The 21,562-nt window shown below is 42.6% G+C and overlaps 1 protein-coding gene across 11 annotated transcripts in view; it reads right to left on the bottom strand.

Moving 5' to 3' along the window:
- Positions 1 to 1,491: 1,491 nt before the first annotated feature.
- The window catches only part of URGCP (upregulator of cell proliferation), a 148,132-nt gene continuing 128,061 nt past the window's right edge, over positions 1,492 to 21,562 (bottom strand). For 7 of the 11 annotated variants that reach the window (XM_033945900.1, XM_033945903.1, XM_033945901.1 and 4 more), the window contains 2 exons: positions 15,298 to 15,369; positions 1,492 to 6,577 (listed from right to left, as the gene is read on the bottom strand). In XM_033945900.1, coding sequence (XP_033801791.1) covers positions 1,854 to 6,577; positions 15,298 to 15,369 — 4,796 coding nt within the window. In that variant the 3' untranslated portion in view covers positions 1,492 to 1,853. The remainder of the gene's footprint in view (positions 6,578 to 15,297; positions 15,370 to 21,562) is intronic. The other 4 variants (XM_033945902.1, XM_033945904.1, XM_033945909.1 and 1 more) reach the window with 1 other exon arrangement.

The raw sequence follows: 21,562 nt of genomic DNA, 5'->3' as shown, positions 1-21,562 counted from the left end.
AGCCATACTACGTTCCATTTTAAAAATGTGAGAGAGACTCCCACCAAAATGTATAGTTAAATCTATCCCAATTTTTCTAATTCCTTAAAATAAGCTTATGGTAACCCCTGTCATAATAAAGAGAAGTTTATTATTAAGAGATGATATTTGGCTTTTAGTCTCATCATAGTGCCAAATAGCAGTGTCATATGTTAGTGCCACTGGATTTTCTATTACTTTGTTTATCTGATCCCAAATGGATCTCCAAAACTGAAGTATCAATGGACAATAATATAATAAATGATCCAATTTCCCAGGTTCAAGAAGGCAGTGCCAGCATCTATTAGACTTGGAACTATCTAATTTCTGCAATCTAACCGGAGTCCAACATGCTCTAGGTAACAAGAAAAACCAGGTTTGTCTCATAGATGCAGACACTGTATATCTCATCTTCCAAGTCCAAATTTGTGGCCATTGAGACACAGTAATTTGCTTTATGTCAATGCTCCAAATGTCACGAAGACCAGTTTTTGGTTTCTTATTCAAAGATCCAGATATTAATTTATACCACTGAGTGGCCTGGTGACCCAGGAAATCTGCCTGGAAGCACAAGAATGGCAAACTATATTGATTTTTAAGATTTTTCCAGTCCTGAATGGCCTGCTTCAACTGCAACCACCTATAACTTTGAGTTTTAGCAATACCAAATTTTTGTTGCAGTCATGAAAACTCAAGCAGCTTTCCTGTGTGATACTACATCTTTTCTCTATTCTAACACTTGAATCTTTATTTTTATCTTATTTGGATTGTCACAATGCCTATTGACCAATGAAGAGTATTTTCAGAAGTCCTACAAATTACAGAACATCTCTAATCTTCACCTCCTCCGACTTTACCAATTTTTTACTCCTACATCTCAATTTTTTACTACATCTCAATGGCCACGAATTTGGTCTTGGAAGATGAGATATACAATGTCTGCATCTATGAGACAACATGGTTTATCCTGTTGCATAGAGCCTTCTGGACTCCTGTTCGTTTAAAAAAATTAGATAGCTCTAAGTCTGATGGATGCTGGCATTGTCATCTTGAAGCAGGGACTTTAGACCATTTATTGCTCCATTTATTATGGAATTTTGGAAATCAATTTGGAGTCAGATAAATTGCTTATTAGAAAATCATGTTGCATTAACATATGACACAGTATTATTTGGCATGGCGATGAGGGCAAAGAGCCAAATATCCTCTAATAATAATAAACTATTGCTCATTTTGACATGGGTTGCTATACAACAAATAACACAATTGGAAAAGTTGGGATAGACTAAACTTCAGTTTTTGGTGGAATTCAGTATGCCATATTTATAAAATGGAAAGAACATTAGCCATTCCAAAAGGAAATTTTAATAAATTTCAAGATATGTGAAGGCCATTATCAGAATATTGTAAAGAATAAGTATATATTTTTCTTCCCTGTTAAGTACAAATGAAAAATAGGGCGGGGGGAGGGGGATTTTATTATTGATGACAATGATTTTATGAAATATAAAATGTAGGAAGGGAGGGGGATAAATTTAATGTGATAAAGATCAAATGTAAATTCTCAAGTGTATTATCTATGTTACAATGTTAATATCAATATTGTACTTGATGTAAGTTATAAAATGAATACTGTTTGAATCTAAAGAATTTAAAAAAAAAGAAGCCCTACAAATTTCACAATATGGTTTCCCTCTTACTTTGCTAGTGAGCAAATAATTATTAATATTACTTTTCCATCATTATAATTCACTATCCCCAAGCTACCGAATCTGGAATTTTTCACACATCACTATTGGAATTATTTGAACATAATTTCCAAGTACTTTTATTTCTTATATTTTTTTCACATTGAAGGCCTCGTACAGACTTTTTTGAGCCTCCTTAAAGGTTATTTTCTTCCACTGATTTGGAATGTCAGCTGGTTTAGCTTTATATATCTTAGCAAATTGCTCATTAAACTCCTTAAGAACAAATTTCCAGTAATCAGAAGCCTCTATGCTGGAATCTGGCTGAATGAGCCAATCTGGATAATAGGTTCTGTATTCTTTATAGGGATGATATGCTCCATTTGTGTCTAAATTCCGGAATAAACAATTAGAAACTACATCAGAAGAGCACAATGATTCCACGAGTTTTCCTGTATTTTTGTAACTAAATGCACCTAATCCCTGAGGTCGATGAACTGATGCAAAATGATCCTTATGTTCTGTTCCTCCTGCTTCACATGGAACTTTACAGAATGGACACTGCTTCCCACATCCAAACACCTTTTTAAAGATCTCATCCTGGGGTTTGAAAGGAAGTTTGGAGAGCTTGTCCTTTGTTTCCCCTAATTGAAATTCCTCCACGATGTAGTTATATTGTTCAGAAAGAAGAAATTCGGTGTCAAAAATAAACTGTTCAACATTCACTTTATTTTGAAACAGAATCAATTTCAGGCTGTCCTTGGGGATTACCAGATCTTTCTGTAACATCTTGCAAAAGTTATCTAACAAAGCAGGTATTGTGTTTACATGTTGCTCCTTTAGGGTCTGAAGGGTTTTTCTAATTTTCTTTATAATGATATAAAGAATTGTTTCCTCCAGAGCTCCTAAACCTCCAAACGGGTTATAATGAAATAAAATGTGTCTCCAGATCCAGTTCTTTACAAAGATCTCATAGTTCTTAATATATTCCACATATTTATCACAGTTCTGATCTTCTAGAAGTTTGTTTAGAATAGAGAACTGGAAGAATGTCCGACTGCTATACGCAAATGAATGCTCATTATGGAGAATATCGTCCACTATTTCTATTCCAAGGGCTTTCTCCACATGGTCAAGAACAGCAGGTTTGAGACACTGATTCCAAAAGTCTCTGGCTCTCTTCTGGCTTTCATCCTTCTCCCAGTATACATCTTTAAAGGTGGAGAAAAACTGTGACTTATATTTCTCTAGACAACTGTGTGGGTCATTATCTTTAATAAAATCTTCATGCATTATCTGAAATCTATGGGCTGCTTGTCCCAAAATATGCAACTTTAGATCCACTTCAAAGCAAGAGCTAAAGGGAAGCTTTTGGCTATCATCCTGCTGTAAGGTTTCATTGATGATATGAAGCAATTCTTGACAATAGGTTGCATCATAATCACTTTTGTACCTGACCTTCTGATCCACATAGCTGTCGCATGTATCCACCAAGTGTTTAGCAAGAGCTTCTCCATGGGAAAAATATTCATGTGTGAAAAACTCTGTCACTATACTGCCTTTGAACCAAGATAATTCAAGATAATTTTTTTTCATACTGAAAATGCCATTTCCATAATTCAGAAGACTTTTGATCTTTCGAAGCTTCTGGTTAATTGCTGGTCCCCGTTTGCTCATGTCACTGAACAAATGACAGAGCATCTCTTCATGAACCTGGTATCTTTCCAAATGAGTGAGCTGCAACTCTGCCAATGTATTTTCCCACATTGCTTCAAATTCTCTTTCCAGCTCTTGATCTTCCAGCTTGTGCCCTCTCTTCTTGCAGTCTTTCAAAAGGCTGATAACTTTTTTTTCAATTGTCTTTATGTATCCAGCCTGCATAGTTTCTATTCTGTTTTTGTTTTTCAAGATTTGCTTTGCTTCTTCACATTTCCTCAGTGAGTAACTCTGAAGGTTAGCCTGGAGACTTTTTGCACTGATGATGAAATCTTCTCTGTACTTTTCTATCAAATGAAGATTTTTTGCATCACTTTTAAAATAGTTCTCAATGCATGCCAAAATCTTATTCTCCTCTTGCTGCAGTTTGTGGAACATCTCGTGTTCCAGTTGCTTGAAGGTACCACCATCAATCTCATTGAGTAGGTGATTCTGAATTGAACTTTCTGCTTCTGAAACCCAGTAATGTATTGCCCTGCAGAAACTCCATTCCCACTCAGAATACTTCATGGAAATGTGATTGTAGGCTTCAGCTACCAGACTGTTTCTGAAGCTGAAAATGAAATTTTCATGCTTGACTGCATTCCACAAGCTATTTAACCATTTAGTGAACTTTGGAATATCTTGTGATGCTTCTTTTATGGAATGCTCTTTTATAAGCTGAATCAAATATTTCTTTAACTCTTGTACATTTTCACTGTATCCTGCATTCACTGATGCCATGGGAGGGACACCGTGCCATAGGCCAGGGATGTACCAGTTGTGTTTTTCTAGATCATAATCCATAATATCAGAAAATGATACTTCTCTTATCTGTTTTTCCATCTTGGCTGCTGCTTCAGTCATTTCATTCAGTTGCTCCAATAGATATTTTCTGTCTCTCCTGTTTTGCTCATGAGCAGATACATCACTCACATTCTGATGCACAAAATGGCAGCTTGGCTTTTTCCCCGTTTGTTCCATCCTGAGAAATGCATGCACCACAATCTGCAAAATATCCTTCATTTCAGTAGCATTTTCCATTGCCATATTGACTATGGTTATATCACTTAACCCAATCACCAGTGTTGCCAGCTCATTGTCATGTTCATAGCTGTCCTCCAGTTTGGCTAGTTCAGGAGCTTTCAAACCTTCAGTATCAATCACCATGATAAAATCATAGCCAAGTTCCTCCTTTAAGTTTTCTTTCACTCTAATGAGCAACATGAAAGCTCCTCTTGTGCATCGGCCACTGCTGACAGAGAACTGCAATCCAAACATGGCATTCAGAAGGGTAGATTTTCCAGTGCTTTGTACTCCCAGCACTGTTATAATTACCATTTGGCATTTTCCTTCTAGTTTGGTGTCGACCATACTTAAAACATCAGTTATCCACTGCAGAGGAATGTTGGAGGCATCTCCATCAATCAACTCTAATGGGAAACCATCTAGCAGGAGATCAGCTGCTATGCTAGGAAGATGTATGAATTGTCTTTGTTCCTCTTGCAAGGTGCCTTCTTGAATCATGGAACACTCTGCCTCATAAAGCTGTCCCATCTCACGCATGAAGTGCTCCAGCCCCAAGGAACTAGCGTATATCCTTTGATCAAGTTCTCTTAGTTGCATGGAATCATTTCCTGAGCCTTCACATGTCTTTCTATATTCAGCCCCCAAGACAGACAGATTCTTCCTAGTAATGAAATCCAGGCTAAATTTCATCCATTTCAGAAAATAGTGTTTTTCTATTCCAGAGAGATGTTGTATGCCATTGATAAATTTAATCATACCATCAGTCAGGTCATATTGATTCTGTTGTTTGCGAAGCTCAAACAATTTCATTGTCAGATCAGATTTATAAGCCTCTGGAGGGATGCTCCCTTGCTTCCTCATTCGGCAAAGTTCCTTTTCTATTTTGGTTAAATTCTTCCAAGGATCACCCTGTAACCTCATCATTTCTGTCTTGTACTCCAAGACATCATTTATTTCTGCAGTGATTTCTTTGGCATATTGACTGGTTTTTTGACATTCCTCATAGTCTTCATCCACCTGGATTCCTAATTCTCGTGCTGTAACTGCCATGCTTTCCATGGCAACAATGATGGGTTGCTGCTTTATAATATCTAATATGGTCAACTGTAGCTTCTTTACAAATTGTGCATCATTTATAGAATAGTCTTTTACCAACAGATGGGAACGTTTTAATTTCAGCACTGGTACCAACTTATTGAGAAATCTTAATGTATCATCAGATGTGTTAGTTTGAGGATAAAAGATGAAAAAGTATTTGGGTTTGGACTCCTTGAGAGATGAGAGTAGTTCATATTCTCTCTCAGTAATGTTTTCAACAAGCACAAACACTGCAGAGGACACTTCAGTCAGAAAGCTGAATTGCAACCAGAAAGATTGAATATCTCCACGTAGATTAGCAACAGCTATAGGTTCTGGGAAGAGATCAGAATTCTCATTCCCTCCAGGAAAATACCAGGAAATTTCCACCAACCCCTCAGAGATTCTCCGAGGAATATTTCCGGAGTCCATGTTGCGATGGATGAAAAAATCATGGTGTTGCTGTGGGGGACTGAGTACCTCATTAAGTATTTTAGACTTGGATAAGCTGCAGTTTCCAATCCGTACAAAGGAAATGGTTGGCATTGATATGAGCACCAGACTTTCTTCTTGAAATCCTTTGCTGTCTTTCAGCGAATGAGGCCTCCACTTTTTCACAATGTCTCTCATGGCCCACAGTATCAGTGTGCACCTGGTGTTCTCAGAGGGAGGGAACAAGAGTGGAAGAGCAAACTGACACATGGACATTTTTAGCATTATTTCCTGCTGCAAGAAACTGTCTGTGCAGTGAAACAAGGCACAGAGAACATCAAGAGGGTTTACAGATACTCTGGTTATTTTTTTCTCAAGATAAAAAATATCACTATTTGCATCAGCATCTTCAAAATGTCCTTCATCAGATATACTTTGCTCAAGGGTGGCGCTTCTAGCATTCACATCCAAAGCCAGGACTTTCTGTAGAAAGTGCCAGGGTAGGTCTTCTAAGGTGTGTTGTCTAATGTTCCTGAAATTTTCTAAGCCAATTTGGAGAGCATCACGCAGTGATATCTTAGTGGTTCTGCAGTCTTCCAGTCCTAGCTGGGACAGGACTTCTTTGAAGATTTTCTTATCTACAGGGAAGACAGGCAACAATTGAAACATTTACCATGCTGTTAAAAAACAGATGTGTTGCAAGATATAGATAATTGCTTTTTGTCATCCCCCCCCCACTCCCACATACAATTACTTTTCTTGATGGGAAGCATAGATCCAAAGACAGATTCTTGTGCACATGGTTTCAACAGGCCAAAAAAAGGTTCCCTTTGTTTTAACAGGTCGCCTATGTTTTAGTGCCATTTGCATGCAAAATTTATCGAATATTAGCACTTATGTGGATGAATGTTCACTTGCATGAAAAAGTGCTAGCACAGCAATATAATCAGTGCATGCAAATCGCTTAGCATATAAATGCAAAATGGCATTCACAGGGAGGAATATGGGCAGCCCTAACATTTACTTGCATAACATACAGAATACGGTAAGTGACATGTTTAAGTCTGTCATTAAGGTGTGCGCACATACAACCCCCCCTAGACATGGCTTATATGACTGTACTTAATGTAGGTACGTTGATGCTGGCTTTCATTAACTCACTAAAATGTTCCATTATCGACTAAACACTCCCTGAACAGCATCAAGGTGCCTAAATTATGGTGCCCAGTTATAAAATTGCCCCCTATCCAGTGGCGTACCAAGGGGGGGGCGGGAGGGGCAGTCCGCCCCGAGTGCCAGCCCTGAAGGGGTGCTCCCGGCCTTGCCGTTCAGTCCCCCCACACCCCCGAAGGACCGCTCGCCCCACTGACCTTCCTGCACCACCTATGAAGCAGCCGCAGCAGGATCGCGATGTCAGCTATCCCTGAGCTGCTTGGGCGCTGCTTCCTGCGCCGCGGTCCCGCCCCTCCTCTGACGTCAGAAAATAGAGGAGAGGGAGAGAAATGATGGACCATGGGATTTAAGGAGGGAAGGAACTGAAAGGGAGAGAAATTGGACACAAGGGATGGTGTGGAGGAGGGATAGAGATACTGGATAGGAGGGTAATTGGGAAAAGAAAGGGAGAGATGGTGGACTCTGGGGTGGTGGGGAAGGAGGGAGAGATGCCGGATGAAAGGGTAGTTAAGAAAAGGTGGATCTGTGGAGGGAGATGAAAAAAAGGAAAGATACCAGACTTCCTGGGGAGGGAAGGGAAATGGAAAGGGAAGACAGAGTTGGCAGATGGATAGTTAGCACGCAGAAAGAAGAAAGAAGGAGACCCTGGCAAGCAAGTTATCAGAAGAAAACCAGAGCCTTGGACCAACAAGATTTGAAATATAACCAGACAACAAAAGGTAGAAAAATTAATTTTATTTTCTGTTTTGTGATTATAATATGTCAGATTTGAAATGTGTATCCTGACAGAGCTGGTGTTGGACTGCAAACGTGAGCTAGGATTTAACAGAGAGAGGAAAAGTCCTTTTTGTTTCTTTATTTTATTTACACCACAGCGCCAGTGTGGTTAGGAGAAGCCAAAGGGGGTGAAAAAGCTATAAAACCCACCAGGAGTTTTGAAAAAAATCACCCAACTGGGCAGGAAAATCGAATTGAAAAACCAATTCAATAGGCTGAATCGAATCAAAATTTTTTTTCCTGAATCTGGCAACATTAGTTTGCGCTACTGTCTTAGACTTTAGGACCTGGGATTGGGGAGAGATGGCATCCTCAGTACTTTATAATGCAAGTGAAACGAGGATTTGGTCAGACTTTTGAAGGGTCTGCAGAAAAAAAATATTGTATAGGCCGGGGACATGAAACAGCAGGAAATGGGAACTTTTCTTCCTTCTATTTTTGTGAATGGAAAGGCTGAGGATGTCAGAGAGTTCAGTTAAAATATGTGCTTTATAAGAAAATATAATAATGTGTTTTATAAAGTTTATAGCATAGCTGGCCTACCCAGTGAGGTGTTTCTAGTGGTGGTGGTGGCAGCGTGTCAATGTGTTGAGAGGAAGAGGTGGTCTGTGAAATTCTGCTGAGCAAACTCTGGGCCCATTTCCACTCCACTCAATTGGTTCACACACTGAGTGGGTCTTTGGGTGTTGTGTTGGGATCTCTTCCAGTGGTTTATCAGTATCTCCTTCTGGTCCAAGGAAGGAAACTTTGTTATTCTTAGCATTGACCTACAGAATATGTTTGTAACAGCGCTGCTTGTGTGGCATTAGGCTATGTAATGATCGAAAGAAAAAAACAGACCTTTGCACATTTTTGCACTATATGGTGGCTGTATGAGGAGATTCACATTTCCTGCACAGCTAAGTTCATGTGAAGTTACCTTGTGCTGTATTTGACATCTAGCAAGGTCTCTGTTTGAAAGAAAAGATCTAAACTTAAAAATGAAGTGGCCAGAAGTTATGGTAAAAGCAGATAGTGTAGCTGGTTTTAAGAAAGATTTGGACAAATTCCTGGAGGAAAAGTCCATAATCTGTTATTGAGACATGGGGGAAGTGTCTGCTTGCCCTGGATCGGTAGCATGGAATGTTGCTACTCTTTGGGTTTTGACCAGGTATTAGTATCCTGGATTGGCTACCATGAGAATGGGCTACTGGGCATGATGGACCATTGGTCTGACCCAGTTAGGCTATTCTTATGTTATGTTCTCATCTGTAGGGGCCTTTGTTTTCACTTCTTATTTTAATGTATTTTTTTTTCTGGGAACTTATCAGTGTTTTTTAGAATGGGAACAAATTCTACAGGAAGAGAATTAATGTGTGTGGGATGAGGGGGTAACTAATTTCTTCAGCTAAATAATTCAATCCACTTCAAACAGACATAGGAGAACTCACGCACCATTCACACACCCTCCAACCAAAAACGTCAAAAGAAAAAAACTGTTCGACAACCTCCTAGCCATTCGAGCTGCAACACTCGACCCCCAATCCTACAACCAATTGACATCGACCACATACTGCAAAACCTTCCAAAAGAAATAAAAACCCTTCTATTCAAAAAACACATAAAACCGAACTAACACAATCAGAACTGTCCCAAGCATCACCTGCAACTACTCCATATGTACTTCTGATATCGTGACAATTCAGACATAATTTATGTTATGTTATGTTTGGAATATAAGAAAATTTTCACTGCCTGTTTCTATTCTGACCATTTATTCCGTTTCATGGTCATTACAAAAAATATTTTTTTACATGGGGGGGGGGGGGTGTCAAAAAATGATGGGCCCCGGGTGCCACATACCCTAGGTACGCCACTGCCCCTATCTCCCTAATTCTAGAAACTTATGCATCCAGTTTTCTACTTGGGCCCAAACTCTGTATGAAATCCTAAGTTGCACATGCAAATCAGCTGTGAACACTGTGAACAGCGTGTGCAACTTGTTTAACAAACCAATTGGCACAGATAATTGGCAATTAACACCTAATTGATGTTAATTGGCATTCATTAAAAGTTATGCACATAAGTTGGTAGGTACAGTCTATAAAGTGGTGTGTATCACTTCTAGTGCATAAATCTCAAAAGGGGGGCATGACCAGGGGAGGAACATAGGTAGATTGTGAGTGTTCTTAAAAGTTAGGCAAACTGTTATAGGATAAGCTCAATCAATGCACAACTTATTGTAGGTCAGGGGTGTCAAAGTCCCGCAATCCAGTCTGGTTTTCAGGATTTCCCCAATGAATATGCATGAGATCTATTAGCATACAATGAAAGCAATGCATGCAAATGGATCTCATGCATATTCATTGGGGAAATCCTGAAAACCCGACTGGATTGCGGCCCTCGAGGAGGGACTTTGACACCCCTGCTGTAGGTGCAGGCTTTTGGACCTGGTTTTCCTTGACCTAAATGGATGTGTCTATATATTATGCCACGTACAGCTGCTAAGCGCAAGTCTATATATAGTGGGAGTCTTTTAGATAATCATGCTATGTATCATGCTGACCAGCACATAAATTTGTACATGTAAGTTATAGAACAAGAGCTGTTATGCATGTAACTTAATTTAATAATGAGGTGATGATTGAGGTTATCAAATAGAGAGTGAAGTGAGGACTAAGATTCATCCCTGTCCACTCATCATCCCCATCATTTTCATCCCCAGCCTAATCTAATCTAATCTTCTATTTGTGCATTGCTCATACCTATACAGGCTCAAGGCGACTGTAAAGAGAGTCAAGAGGGGAGAGAAATAGGAGGGAGAGAGGGGAGGTGGATAGGTAGGAGGGAGAAGAAGGGGAGAGAAAAAGAGGGGAGAGTGGAGGAAGGGGAAAGGGAGAGAGGGGAGGATAAAGGAGATTACTGTAATTTTTCGCTCCATGAGACGCACTTTTTCCACCCCCAAAAAGGGGGTGGAAAGTAAGTGCGTCTTATGAAGCGAATATACAAATTTAAGCCCGCTACTGCCGCCGCTGCATATTTTAACCCCCTCCTCCTGCCGCTGCCAAATATTTTTAAACTACCACCCCGCCACATATTTTAAACCCCCTCTGCTGCCGCCGCATGAGTCCCACGAGAGCTGACTGTAGCCATTCGGAGATCGGCGCGGGCCCAGGCAGGAGCGTGGAGGACTTGCTCCTGATCTCTCTGCGCTTCTAGCTGGGAAATTCGCTAGACCACCAGCTACGACGGTGGGCGGACAGGTGGGATTAAAGTTGTAGCAGTGGTGGGGTTTTTAAAAAATATGCGGCGCTTCTGGCCTGTGCACCGCTGGCTGGGAAAGATGGGAGAAATTAAAAAAAGGTATGAGGGAGGATGATTAAAGGTACCGGGGGGGTGGGGGGGTATGATTAAAAAAGTTACTGGGGGTACGTGGGGAATGATTTATAGTACTGGGGGCATGTGGTATGGGGGATGATTTAAGGTACTGGGGGCACGTGGGTGTATGGGCATGATTTAAAGGATATGGGGGATGATTTAAGGTTCTGGGGGGGGGGGACCTGCCTGCCACTAGGCCTGCCTGCTTGTCACTAGGCCACTAGGCCTGCCTGCTTGTCACTAGGCCACTAGGCCTGCCTACCTGTCACTAGGCCTGCCTGCCTGTCAGTCACTAGGCCACTTGGCCTGCCTGTCATTAGGCCTGCCTACCTGTCACTAGGCCACTAGGCCTGCCTGCTCTGTGCCCTGCCCCGGCCTACCACTAGACCTCCGGGACGGGCAGGGTACAGAGCGTAGAAGGGAGGGGGACAGGATGCAGAGCCTGGCAGGGAGAATTTGGTTCAGAATGTTTATTTTCTTGTTTTCCTCCTCTAAATCTAGGGTGTGTCTTATGGTCAGGTGCGTCTTATGGAGCGAAAAATATGGTAAGTATCAAACAGATGGGTTTTCATTTTTCTTCAGAAAATGATGTGGCAAGGTTCAATTCTGGTCCTTTCTGTAAGGCCATTCCAAGTTTTTACTCCTAGAAAGGTAAGCATGGAGTGGAAAACTCGTTTATAGTGAAGATCTTTAGTGGATGGGCGATTAGTAGCATCCGGTTGATGATTCTACGAGAAGTAGACCATGCTATTGAGAAGAGCTGGATGAGTGGGATCACAGAGTTTCCATAAAATATGCAGTGAATGATGCAAGATATTTTGAATGTTATTCGTGATGGGATGGGTGGCCAGTGCATTTGTTTGATGAAGGTTGTGACTGAGTCGTATTTTCTCAAGTTGAAGATAAGTCTTACGTCAGTGTTTTGGATGAGTTGCAGTTTGTGAATTAGAACAGTGTTGATTCCCATGTAGATGTAGTTGCAGTAGTCCAGTTGTGGTAGGACCATCAGTTGTACAATTAAGGCAAAGTGGTATTGGTGAAAGTACGGTCTGATTAGTCTTAATTGTCTCAGGGTGTAGAGGGATTTCTTTCGGAGACTAGATATTTGGGGTTCCATGGTTAGAGTGGAGTCCAATATGCAACCAGGATTTTGGAGGACTCATCTATGGAGAGGGTTTCGCCTAATTGAAGGGTGATGCTTGTAGGTGTCGTTTGCTGGGCTGTGTGGAAGTATAGAACTTTGGTTTTAGTAGTGTTTAGTTTGTGTATTGGTTGTTGCCCAATTTTGGATTTTTTCTATATTGTGTGAGATTTTGTTGGGTAAGTCTGATTGATTTTTGGTTGGAATAAAGAGAAAAATGTCATCTGCGTATGAGTTCAAAGAAGCGTGGGATGAACACAGAGGATCTAGAATCAGAAAATAATATTAAATATTGAAGGCCAGTAATGGACAGACTTGCACGGTCTGTGTCTGTATATGGCCTTTTGGGGGAGGATGGGCTGGAGAGGGCTTCAATGAATGGGAGGGTTTAGATGGGATGGAGTAGGTTTTAACGGAGATTTTGGCAGTTGGAACCCAAGCACAGTACTGGGTAGAGCTTTGGATTCTTGCCCAGAAATAGCTAAGAAGAAAAAATTTTAAAAATTTAAATTGAATCAGGTTGGGCAGACTGGATGGACCATTCGGGTCTTTATCTGTCATCATCTACTAGGTTACTATGACATTATGCTTTCATCTTTGAATTTGATGTTACCTAGAGAGCTCATGAAGAGATTGAATAGGATGGGGGAGAGTGGGGAGCCTTGTGGCACACCACAGAAGGCTTTCCAGGGGTTGGAGGTCTCTCCGCTCTTATTGACGATATATTCTCTGTTTTGTTTTTTTTTAGGAAATCTGAGACCCATTTTAGCACTGTGCCTGTTATGCCTATTTCTGATAGTTTTATTAGTAGTAAATGGTGGTCAACTGAGTCGAAGGCTGCTGAAATATCAAATTGGAGGAGCACTGCTTGGCGTCCCGTGCTGCCTCTCCCTGCTCAAAGCAGAAACATAATTTTATGTAATTTATGAGCCTAAGCATTGCAAATAAACATTTTGAAGCAAATTCTATAAATGGCATCCCAATTTTAGGCAGTGGTAGGCATCTTACAACTGTCTAATTAGCCAATCAGCACATACGTTTTTAGAAAAAAACGTACCCAAGGCAGGCGGTCTATACTGTAAGCGTTTTTGTGGGACTAGGGAGATGTGTAGGAACACCTAAGCTTGCCCAAGAATGGGCGTGGGCATGGTTTTGCCTCGAAGTGGCTTTGGGCGAAATTAAGCGGCCCTAGGCATCTCCATAGAGCTGCAACAGACATCTGAAATGTGGGCCATTAAAATGCTGGCCTACATTTCAAATAGATGCGGCCCCTGAGCTGATCGCTGCCGTGGCAGGAAACCCCCGAACCTCACTGCAAATCAGCCGGCAGGAGGGATGCCCACTATGAACCTGGTTAGTCCTTTTACATGCATGGTTTGAGCTTTGTTTTGTATCCAATACCGCCATTTGTACCTCCAAACAACTCTAGTTAAATACTGATTGATGACCAACTTGGGAGTGTTTTGTTTTGCTGCAGTGAACAGCCTGATTGAAAACATTTTTTAAAGGTTATTATTTTTTTTTTTAAGCTTATTCACCTCAGGATTGGCTTTTTTCTGTGATGTTAGCTTGATTATTTAACGGGAGCTTTAAAAGTCAGGGGTGGGGCTTTACCACGGACATTTTTGCGAACTGTCAAGCCGCTATGCAAGTCATATTCATCAAAAAGTATGCCACATGGAACATAGGTTCTATCTTTTTCATAATTATAAATGTGAAGAAAAGTATGTTCCATGTAGATTTTTGCTCTCAAGGAGATGATTGATGCCTTCACATCCTGAAGCAGCTGGCATAGGCGAAACGCTGGCCATCGTCCGTGTATGGTGGATTCTCCTAACAGGTGAGTATTAGGCATATCTATATTTAAATAGAGTGACTTTTGTTTCTTGAATTGCACAAGGCTTTTGGTACTAAATACAATTGAGGAGGTGTTTTTTGTCAATGAGGTTCACCTATCCCATAAAAGTCTTTCTACTCTATTTAAATGGAGTCCTTATAATTTTGATTGAGTTATATTGTAAACTGCTTTGATCCTTTTTGGCTCTATATGTGGTATATAAAGATTTTAATAAACATAAACACTGAAATTATATGGTGTGGGAGGGGTTCTGAGGCTTTGTCCTATCTCTTGGATTTTTAATTAATTTTGAAGTCGTTGATGCTTGAAGCTTAAGTCACTATGACTCAATAACATTTTGGACCGCAATTATTTTGCGTACTTTACGAGTGTGTTGATTATTAATAGGGCAGTTTGTTTTGTAGTTTGATTTGTGGGAATTCTATTTTCTTAGATGACCATAATGCACACATGTGTGTTTCTCTTAATGCATATTAGCACATATTAACATACTTGTTTAACATGCATTAACATATTTTAGTAATTAGACCACTTAAAGCTGCCAAAGGGGTCGACTCACTCAGCAGGAGATTCAGGGTCAGTCCCTGGTCCGCCCCATCCTGCCCTGCCCATTGCTCCTCCTCCAGCATAGCCAATTGGTGGCCAGAGACAAAAGGAGTTGAATCCTTGTGCTGTGGCAGCAGGAAAGGCCTTCATAAAAGGTCATTTTCTGCTGCTACTGTACTAATCTTGCGACAGCAGGAAATGACCTTTTATGAAGGCTTTTTCCTGCTGCCTCAGCCCGCGAAAGCAATTCAGTGGGAGATCTTGGCCTACAGGCAGGAGGGTAGGAAAAGACCCACAAAAGTGTGAAACTTGGCAGGTATGCCTTAAAGTTAACCTTTAGGTCATGTAACACTTATTAATTTGATACTTAATTACATCTTAAAATCTTAGACATTCCATGTGTACAACTCGTGTATCACTAAAATATTTACTGGAACTTTCAAGGTCAAAATCACATTTGAATGTCCTGTGGCATTGCTAAAGAAACACTGCTGTTAATTTAATACCTTTATCAGTTTCTTCCTCTGTGGTCTCTGTTGTTGCCAGATCCTCTGACGTATTTTCCTCATGTAATGAGCCTTGAAAGCAAAAACAGAGGATGCTAAGATAATGACAGTAGGTTACTGGATAAGAGCTGAATAAAAGGCAAAATCACAAAAGCTGTCCAGGATCAGGTTGCTTTTATTCCTTACCTTTGAAAAATGCAAGTCAAACAAGTTTAAGCAATAACTTATTGGCCTAGCTTGATAATTTGACATGCTTTTGAAAATCAAATGTATTAAACTGGTACAATGAAATGTGACCTCACAAGCGGTCTGGGGCAGGAGAAAGGTGAAAGAAAGCTAGGAAACACCTTGAAGAGGTTATTTTGATAGAAGAAAGACTTGTCGATATGGCCAGTTTTGGAGAGAAAGAAAAGCCCTAGTACTGATCCACCTTAGAAACAGATGCATAACAGGACTTTCAGAGATGCCAAGTCACACTCATTAGGAGTGTATCACACTTGTTTGAAAACTTTCTCAAACTCTTTGAGTTCTGCTTCTCACTCATAAGAACATAAGAAGTTGCCTCCACTGGGTCAGACACGAGGTCCATCGTGCCCAGCAGTCTGCACCCGCAGCGGCCCATCAGGCCCATGACCTGTAATGTGATCCTTCTCTAATCCCTTTTATCTTTCTATCTATACTCTGTCTAAAACCTATCTTTACCCCTATTTGTATCCTTCAATCCCCCTATCGTTCAGGAATTTATCCAAATCTTCCTTGAATCCCCGTAGTGTACTCTGTCCTATCACAACCTCCGGAAGCGCATTCCAGGTGTCCACCACCCTCTGTGTAAAGAAGAACTTCCTAGCATTGGTTCTAAAATTGTCCTCTTTCAGCTTCTCTGAGTGCCCCCTGGTGCTTGTGGTTCCCAATAATCTGAAGAATCTGTCCATTTCCACCCTCTCTATGCCCTTCATGATCTTGAAAGTCTCTATCATGTCTCCTCTGAGTCTCCTCTTTTCAAGGGAGAAGAGCCCCAGCCTTCCCAACCTGTCTGTGTATGAAAGGTTTTCCATACCTGTTATCATTTTCGTCGCTCTTCTCTGGACCCTTTCAAGTATCACCATGTCCTTCTTGAGGTACGGTGACCAATACTGGACACAGTACTCCAGATGCGGACGAACCATCGCACGATACAGCAGCATGATGACTTCCTTCTTCCTGGTCGTAATGCCCTTAATAATACCCAACATTCTGTTTGCTTTCTTGGAGGCCGCTGCACATTGTGCCGTTGGTTTCATTGTAGTATCTACCAGTACACCCAAGTCTTTTTCAAGATTACTATCCCCTAGCACTGACCCCCCCCATTTTGTAGCTGAACATCGGGTTTTTTTTCCCTAAATGCATGACCTTGCATTTCTCTATATTAAAGCGCATTTGCCATTTGCTTGCCCACTCCTCCAGTTTGTTTAGGTCCCTTTGTAGGTCTTCACATTCTTCCGTGGTTCTAACCCTGCTGCAGAGTTTGGTGTCATCCGCAAATTTTATAACTTCACACTTCGTCCCTGCTTCTAGGTCGTTTATGAATACATTGAACAACAGCGGTCCGAGCACCGACCCCTGGGGAACACCGCTCGTGACCTTCCGCCAGTCCGAGTAGTGTCCCTTCACTCCGACCCGTTGCTTTCTGTCTGCCAACCAGTGTTTAATCCATCTGTGTACGTCCCCTTCCACCCCGTGGCTCCACAGCTTCCTAAGAAGCCGCTCATGGGGCACCGTGTCAAAGGCCTTTTGGAAGTCGAGATAGATGATGTCTATGGGTTCTCCTTTGTCCATCTGGCTGTTTATCCCTTCAAAAAAGTGCAGTAGGTTCGTTTGGCATGATCTTCCCTTGCAGAAGCCGTGGCTCACTTTTAGTTGTTCATTTTTTTCTATGTGTTCGCAGATGGTGTCCTTTATTAGTGCCTCCATCATCTTGCCTGGGACTGAAGTCAGGCTTACTGGCCTGTAGTTCCCCGGGTCACCCCTCGATCCCTTTTTAAAGATAGGTGTGATATTTGCTATTTTCCAGTCCTCCGGGATCTCCTCAGTTTTCAAGGACAAGTTGCAAATTTGTCGGAGAGTTTCCGCTATTTCGTTCCTTAGCTCTTTTAGAACCCTTGGGTGGATTCCGTCCGGGCCCAGTGATTTGTCGCTTTTTAGTCTGTCTATCTGTTTGAGGACCTCCTCATGGCTTATCTCTATATGCACCAGTTTTTCCTCTTGATCTCCACTTATGATCTCTTCTGGTTCTGGTACATTCGATGTGTCCTCGCTCGTGAAGACCAACGAGAAGAACTTGTTTAACCTGTCGGCTACCTCTTTTTCCTCTTTTACCACCCCCTTTCTGTCTCCATCATCCAACGGTCCAACTTCCTCCCTCGCCGGTTGTTTCCCCTTGACATATCTGAAGAATGATTTGAAGTCTCTGGATTTCTCAGCCAGCTTCTCCTCGTATTCTCTCTTTGCTTTCCTAACCACTTGGTGACATTCTTTCTGGTAATTTTTGTGTTCTTTCCGGTTTTCCTCGGTTTGGTCCTTTTTCCATTTTCGGAACGATTTTCTTTTATCTCCTATCGCCCTCTTTACTTCTGTCGTTATCCATACCGGGTCTTTTGTTTGATTTTTTTTGCACCCTTTCCTAAACCTGGGAATGTACAGGTTTTGTGCTTCCAGCACCGTGTCCTTGAATATGGACCATGCTTTCTCTACGGTTTCCATCCATTTTGAGCGATTTTTGAGTTTCTTTTTCACCACTGCTCTCATAGCTTCATAGTCCCCTTTCCTGAAGTTTAGCGTCGTCGCTGCAGTTCTTTTCACTTTGGATGCTCCTACCTCTAGTTTGTACCGGATCATGTTGTGATCACTATTTCCTAGTGGTCCTACAACTGCCACTTCCTTTGCAGGTCCCCCTAGTCCATTTAGGATTAGGTCGAGAGTGGTATTTCCTCGCGTTGATTCTTTAACAAGCTGTTCCATGAAGCAGTCTCCCACAGCCTCCAGGAATTCTGTTTCCCTCGCACAGCTTGAGTTCCCAATGCTCCAGTCTATCCCGGGGTAGTTGAAATCCCCCATCACCAGTACACTTCCGCTTTTGCATTCTCTCCTCAATTCTGCTTCCAGTTCTTTGTCGTTTGCTTCCGTTTGCCCAGGTGGGCGATAGTACAGTCCCAATTTTATGTCAGCTCCATTTCTTCCTGGTAATTTAACCCATAATGATTCCAGTTCTTCCACCCTTGCTGCCGTATCCAATCTGGTCGAGTGAATGGTGTCCTTTATATATAGTGCTATTCCTCCGCCCTTCTTGTGGGTCCTGTCTCTCCTATAGAGATTGTACCCGGGTAATACTACGTCCCATTTGTTGTCCTCAGTCCACCAGGTTTCTGTAATTCCTATAATGTCCAGATCCTCATTTTTAGCTGTGACTTCCAGTTCTCCCATTTTGGCCCTTAGACTCCTTGCATTAGCATATAAACAGTTTAAGTCCTGGTTTTTTCCTTTTCTCGTTCTGCCTTGTGAATTTTTCCTCTTGCCGTCCACCTTGCGGGCTTCCAGCCCCTGAATTCCATTTTGTTCTTCTTCTCTCAATGTCTTGTCTTTCCCGTCCTCAGCCTGTTTCCTCAAATTCACCTGTTCCCCTAACTCCTGCTGTATGCTCTTCGTTTTGTTCTCTGGTTCCGCTTGACCTTTGGACCCCTGTGGTGTGCCATTTGTTTCTTCCCAGCATTGTTCCCACTCAGCATCTTCATTTGATACTGTTTTCCGAAATGTCGACGTCTGGTCGATGTTCGGCTTTCCCCTTTTTCTCAGTTTAAAGCCATCTCTATTTCTTTCTTGATGTTGTTTGCCAGCAGTCTTGTTCCCGCCGTGCTCAGGTGTAGTCTGTCCCTCCTGTAGAGCTTGTTCCCCCAAAAAGTCGTCCAGTTCTTCACAAAGCGGAAATCTTCCTCTTCACACCATCTCCTCAGCCATGCGTTCATTGCTTGTAGCTCAGTCTGCCTCTTCACATCTGCCCTCGGTACTGGCAGGATCTCTGAGAATGCTATCCTGTTCGTCCTCAGCTTCAGTTTCTTCCCCAGGATCTTGAAATGTTCAGTTAGTGTAGTCCTGCTGTAATTTCTGCTGTTGATGTCGTTTGTTCCAACGTGGATTATCACCGCTGTCTCTTCTGTTTCAGTTCCTTTCATGATCCTTTCGATTCTGTCGGTGATGTCCTTCGTCCTTGCACCTGGGAGACATGTCACCAGCCGGTCCTCTCTCCCTCCTGCTATGTGACTGTCCACTTCTCTCAGGATTGAGTCTCCCACCACGATTGCAGATTTCCCCTTCCTCAGCTTCCTCTCTGGTCTCAAGTCTGTATCCTTGATGAGGCTCGATGCTTCTCCCTCAGGGTTCTGGTGAATCCTTGTCTCCTCTGTATGCTCAATGCTTTCATGAGGTCCTCCTCCCCTGGTGTCTGGCGGCTCCTGTCTTCCGTCTGTTGGTTCCTGTCTGCACTGTTGATGATCCTGGTTCTCCACGCTCCTGTAGGCCTCCTCGATGAATCTCTTGAGCTCCCGTACTTGCTCCTCAATGTGGCTCTCTCTTGTAGGGTCCTCAGCTGTCCACGGTTCTTCCGAGATGCGGAGTCCCTTCAGCTCCTGGACCCTGACCTGCAGTCTACCGACCTCCTTCTTCAGGCTTTCCAGTTCCTGACACCGACCGCATATGTATGCCTGCCTTCCCAAGGGGAGGTAGTCATACATATGACACTCCGTGCAGTACACCGGAAAGCTTCTCTGGATTCCTGCTGCTTCCATTTCTCTTTCTAGTCTCTTGGTGTGAAGTGTGCAAAGGCGGTCCCTGCTGGGAAGAGAAAAAGAAGAAAGAATTTAAGAGAGAAGTACTGGTGTCTTACTTTCTAGTTTAATCTGCTGGTGGCCTGGTCTCCTGGCTCCTTCACAAGGCTCCTTCGCAAAGGCGCTCTCGCTAAGGCGAGCGCCTTTGCCGCTCACCTTCGCTGCGCGCCGAACGGCTGCGCGCTGTTGGCTCCCCCCTTTTAAGGGGGAGTCCGGGCGCTGACGACGCTGGTGACGCGGTGCGGGTGGGCGGAGCTTACTCTCGCTACCCGCTCCTCGCCACCAACAGTCCCTGCTTTCTCCTGCCTCCTCCGGTCTCTGCTCCCTCTGTCTCCGACTCCCGCAGCTACCTCTCCTGCCTCAGCTGCCGCCTGTGTTCGCCTCCTCCACGCGGCTTCTGTGCCCCTCACGCCGCGGCTCCTTCCTGTTAAGGGGGAGTCCGTGCGCTGACGACGCTGGTGACGCGGTGCGGGTGGGCGGAGCTTACTCTCGCTACCCGCTCCTCGCCACCAACAGTCCCTGCTTTCTCCTGCCTCCTCCGGTCTCTGCTCCCTCTGTCTCCGACTCCCGCAGCTACCTCTCCTGCCTCAGCTGCCTCATTAGAACTTCAGCTCTATTGTAGTGCACTTGTCTTGATCACTACTTTCATGAGAGGCAAACCTTAGAGAAGTAAACCAAGAGATCCAACCAGTAGGAAGAAATCTGAGCACACTTTCCTGCCTACTGCTTCTCCCCCACCTTCCTTTTCTCTTTATTGAGACTGATGTACATACCTTTATGTACTGAGTGGAATTTTCAGCTCAAAAAATTTACTCAAACTGTTCCCCACTTTAGTCTGTGTTCTTTCAGAGGCTCAAAAGAAAAGCTGGAAGCTCCAAGCAGGAGGGGAGGAGAGGGGAGGAACCCAGGGAAAGAGCTCAGAGAGTTGTAAGCACTAGTGCTGCCCGATTCAGGAAAAAAAAATTTGATTCGATTCAGCCTATTGAATTAATTTTTCAATTTGATTCAATTTTCCTGTCCAATTGGGTGATTTATTTCAAACATCCTGGTGGGTTTATTTATAGCTTCTTCATCCCCTTTGCCCTCTCCTACCCACACTAGTCTTGTGGTGTAAACAAAATAAACAAACAAAAACACATTTCCTCTTTCTGTTAAATCCTAGCTCACGTTCACAGGCTAACACCAGCTCTGGAAGGATATACATTTCAAATCTGTCATATTGTAATCACAAAACAGAAAATAAAATTATTTTTCCTACCTTTTGTTGTCTGGTCATTTTTTGAAATCATGTTGGTCCCAGGCTCTGGTTGTCTTCTGATCAGGCTCTCCTTTCTTCTTTCTCTGTGCTAACCATCCATCTTCCATCTCTGACCTCCCCTTCTGTTTTTCCCTTTCCTCCCCCGGAGGTC

This window comes from Geotrypetes seraphini, chromosome 5 (assembly GCF_902459505.1).
Source record: "Geotrypetes seraphini chromosome 5, aGeoSer1.1, whole genome shotgun sequence".
Lineage (NCBI taxonomy): Eukaryota > Metazoa > Chordata > Amphibia > Gymnophiona > Dermophiidae > Geotrypetes > Geotrypetes seraphini.
This window is presented reverse-complemented; position numbering and strand designations above follow the sequence as displayed.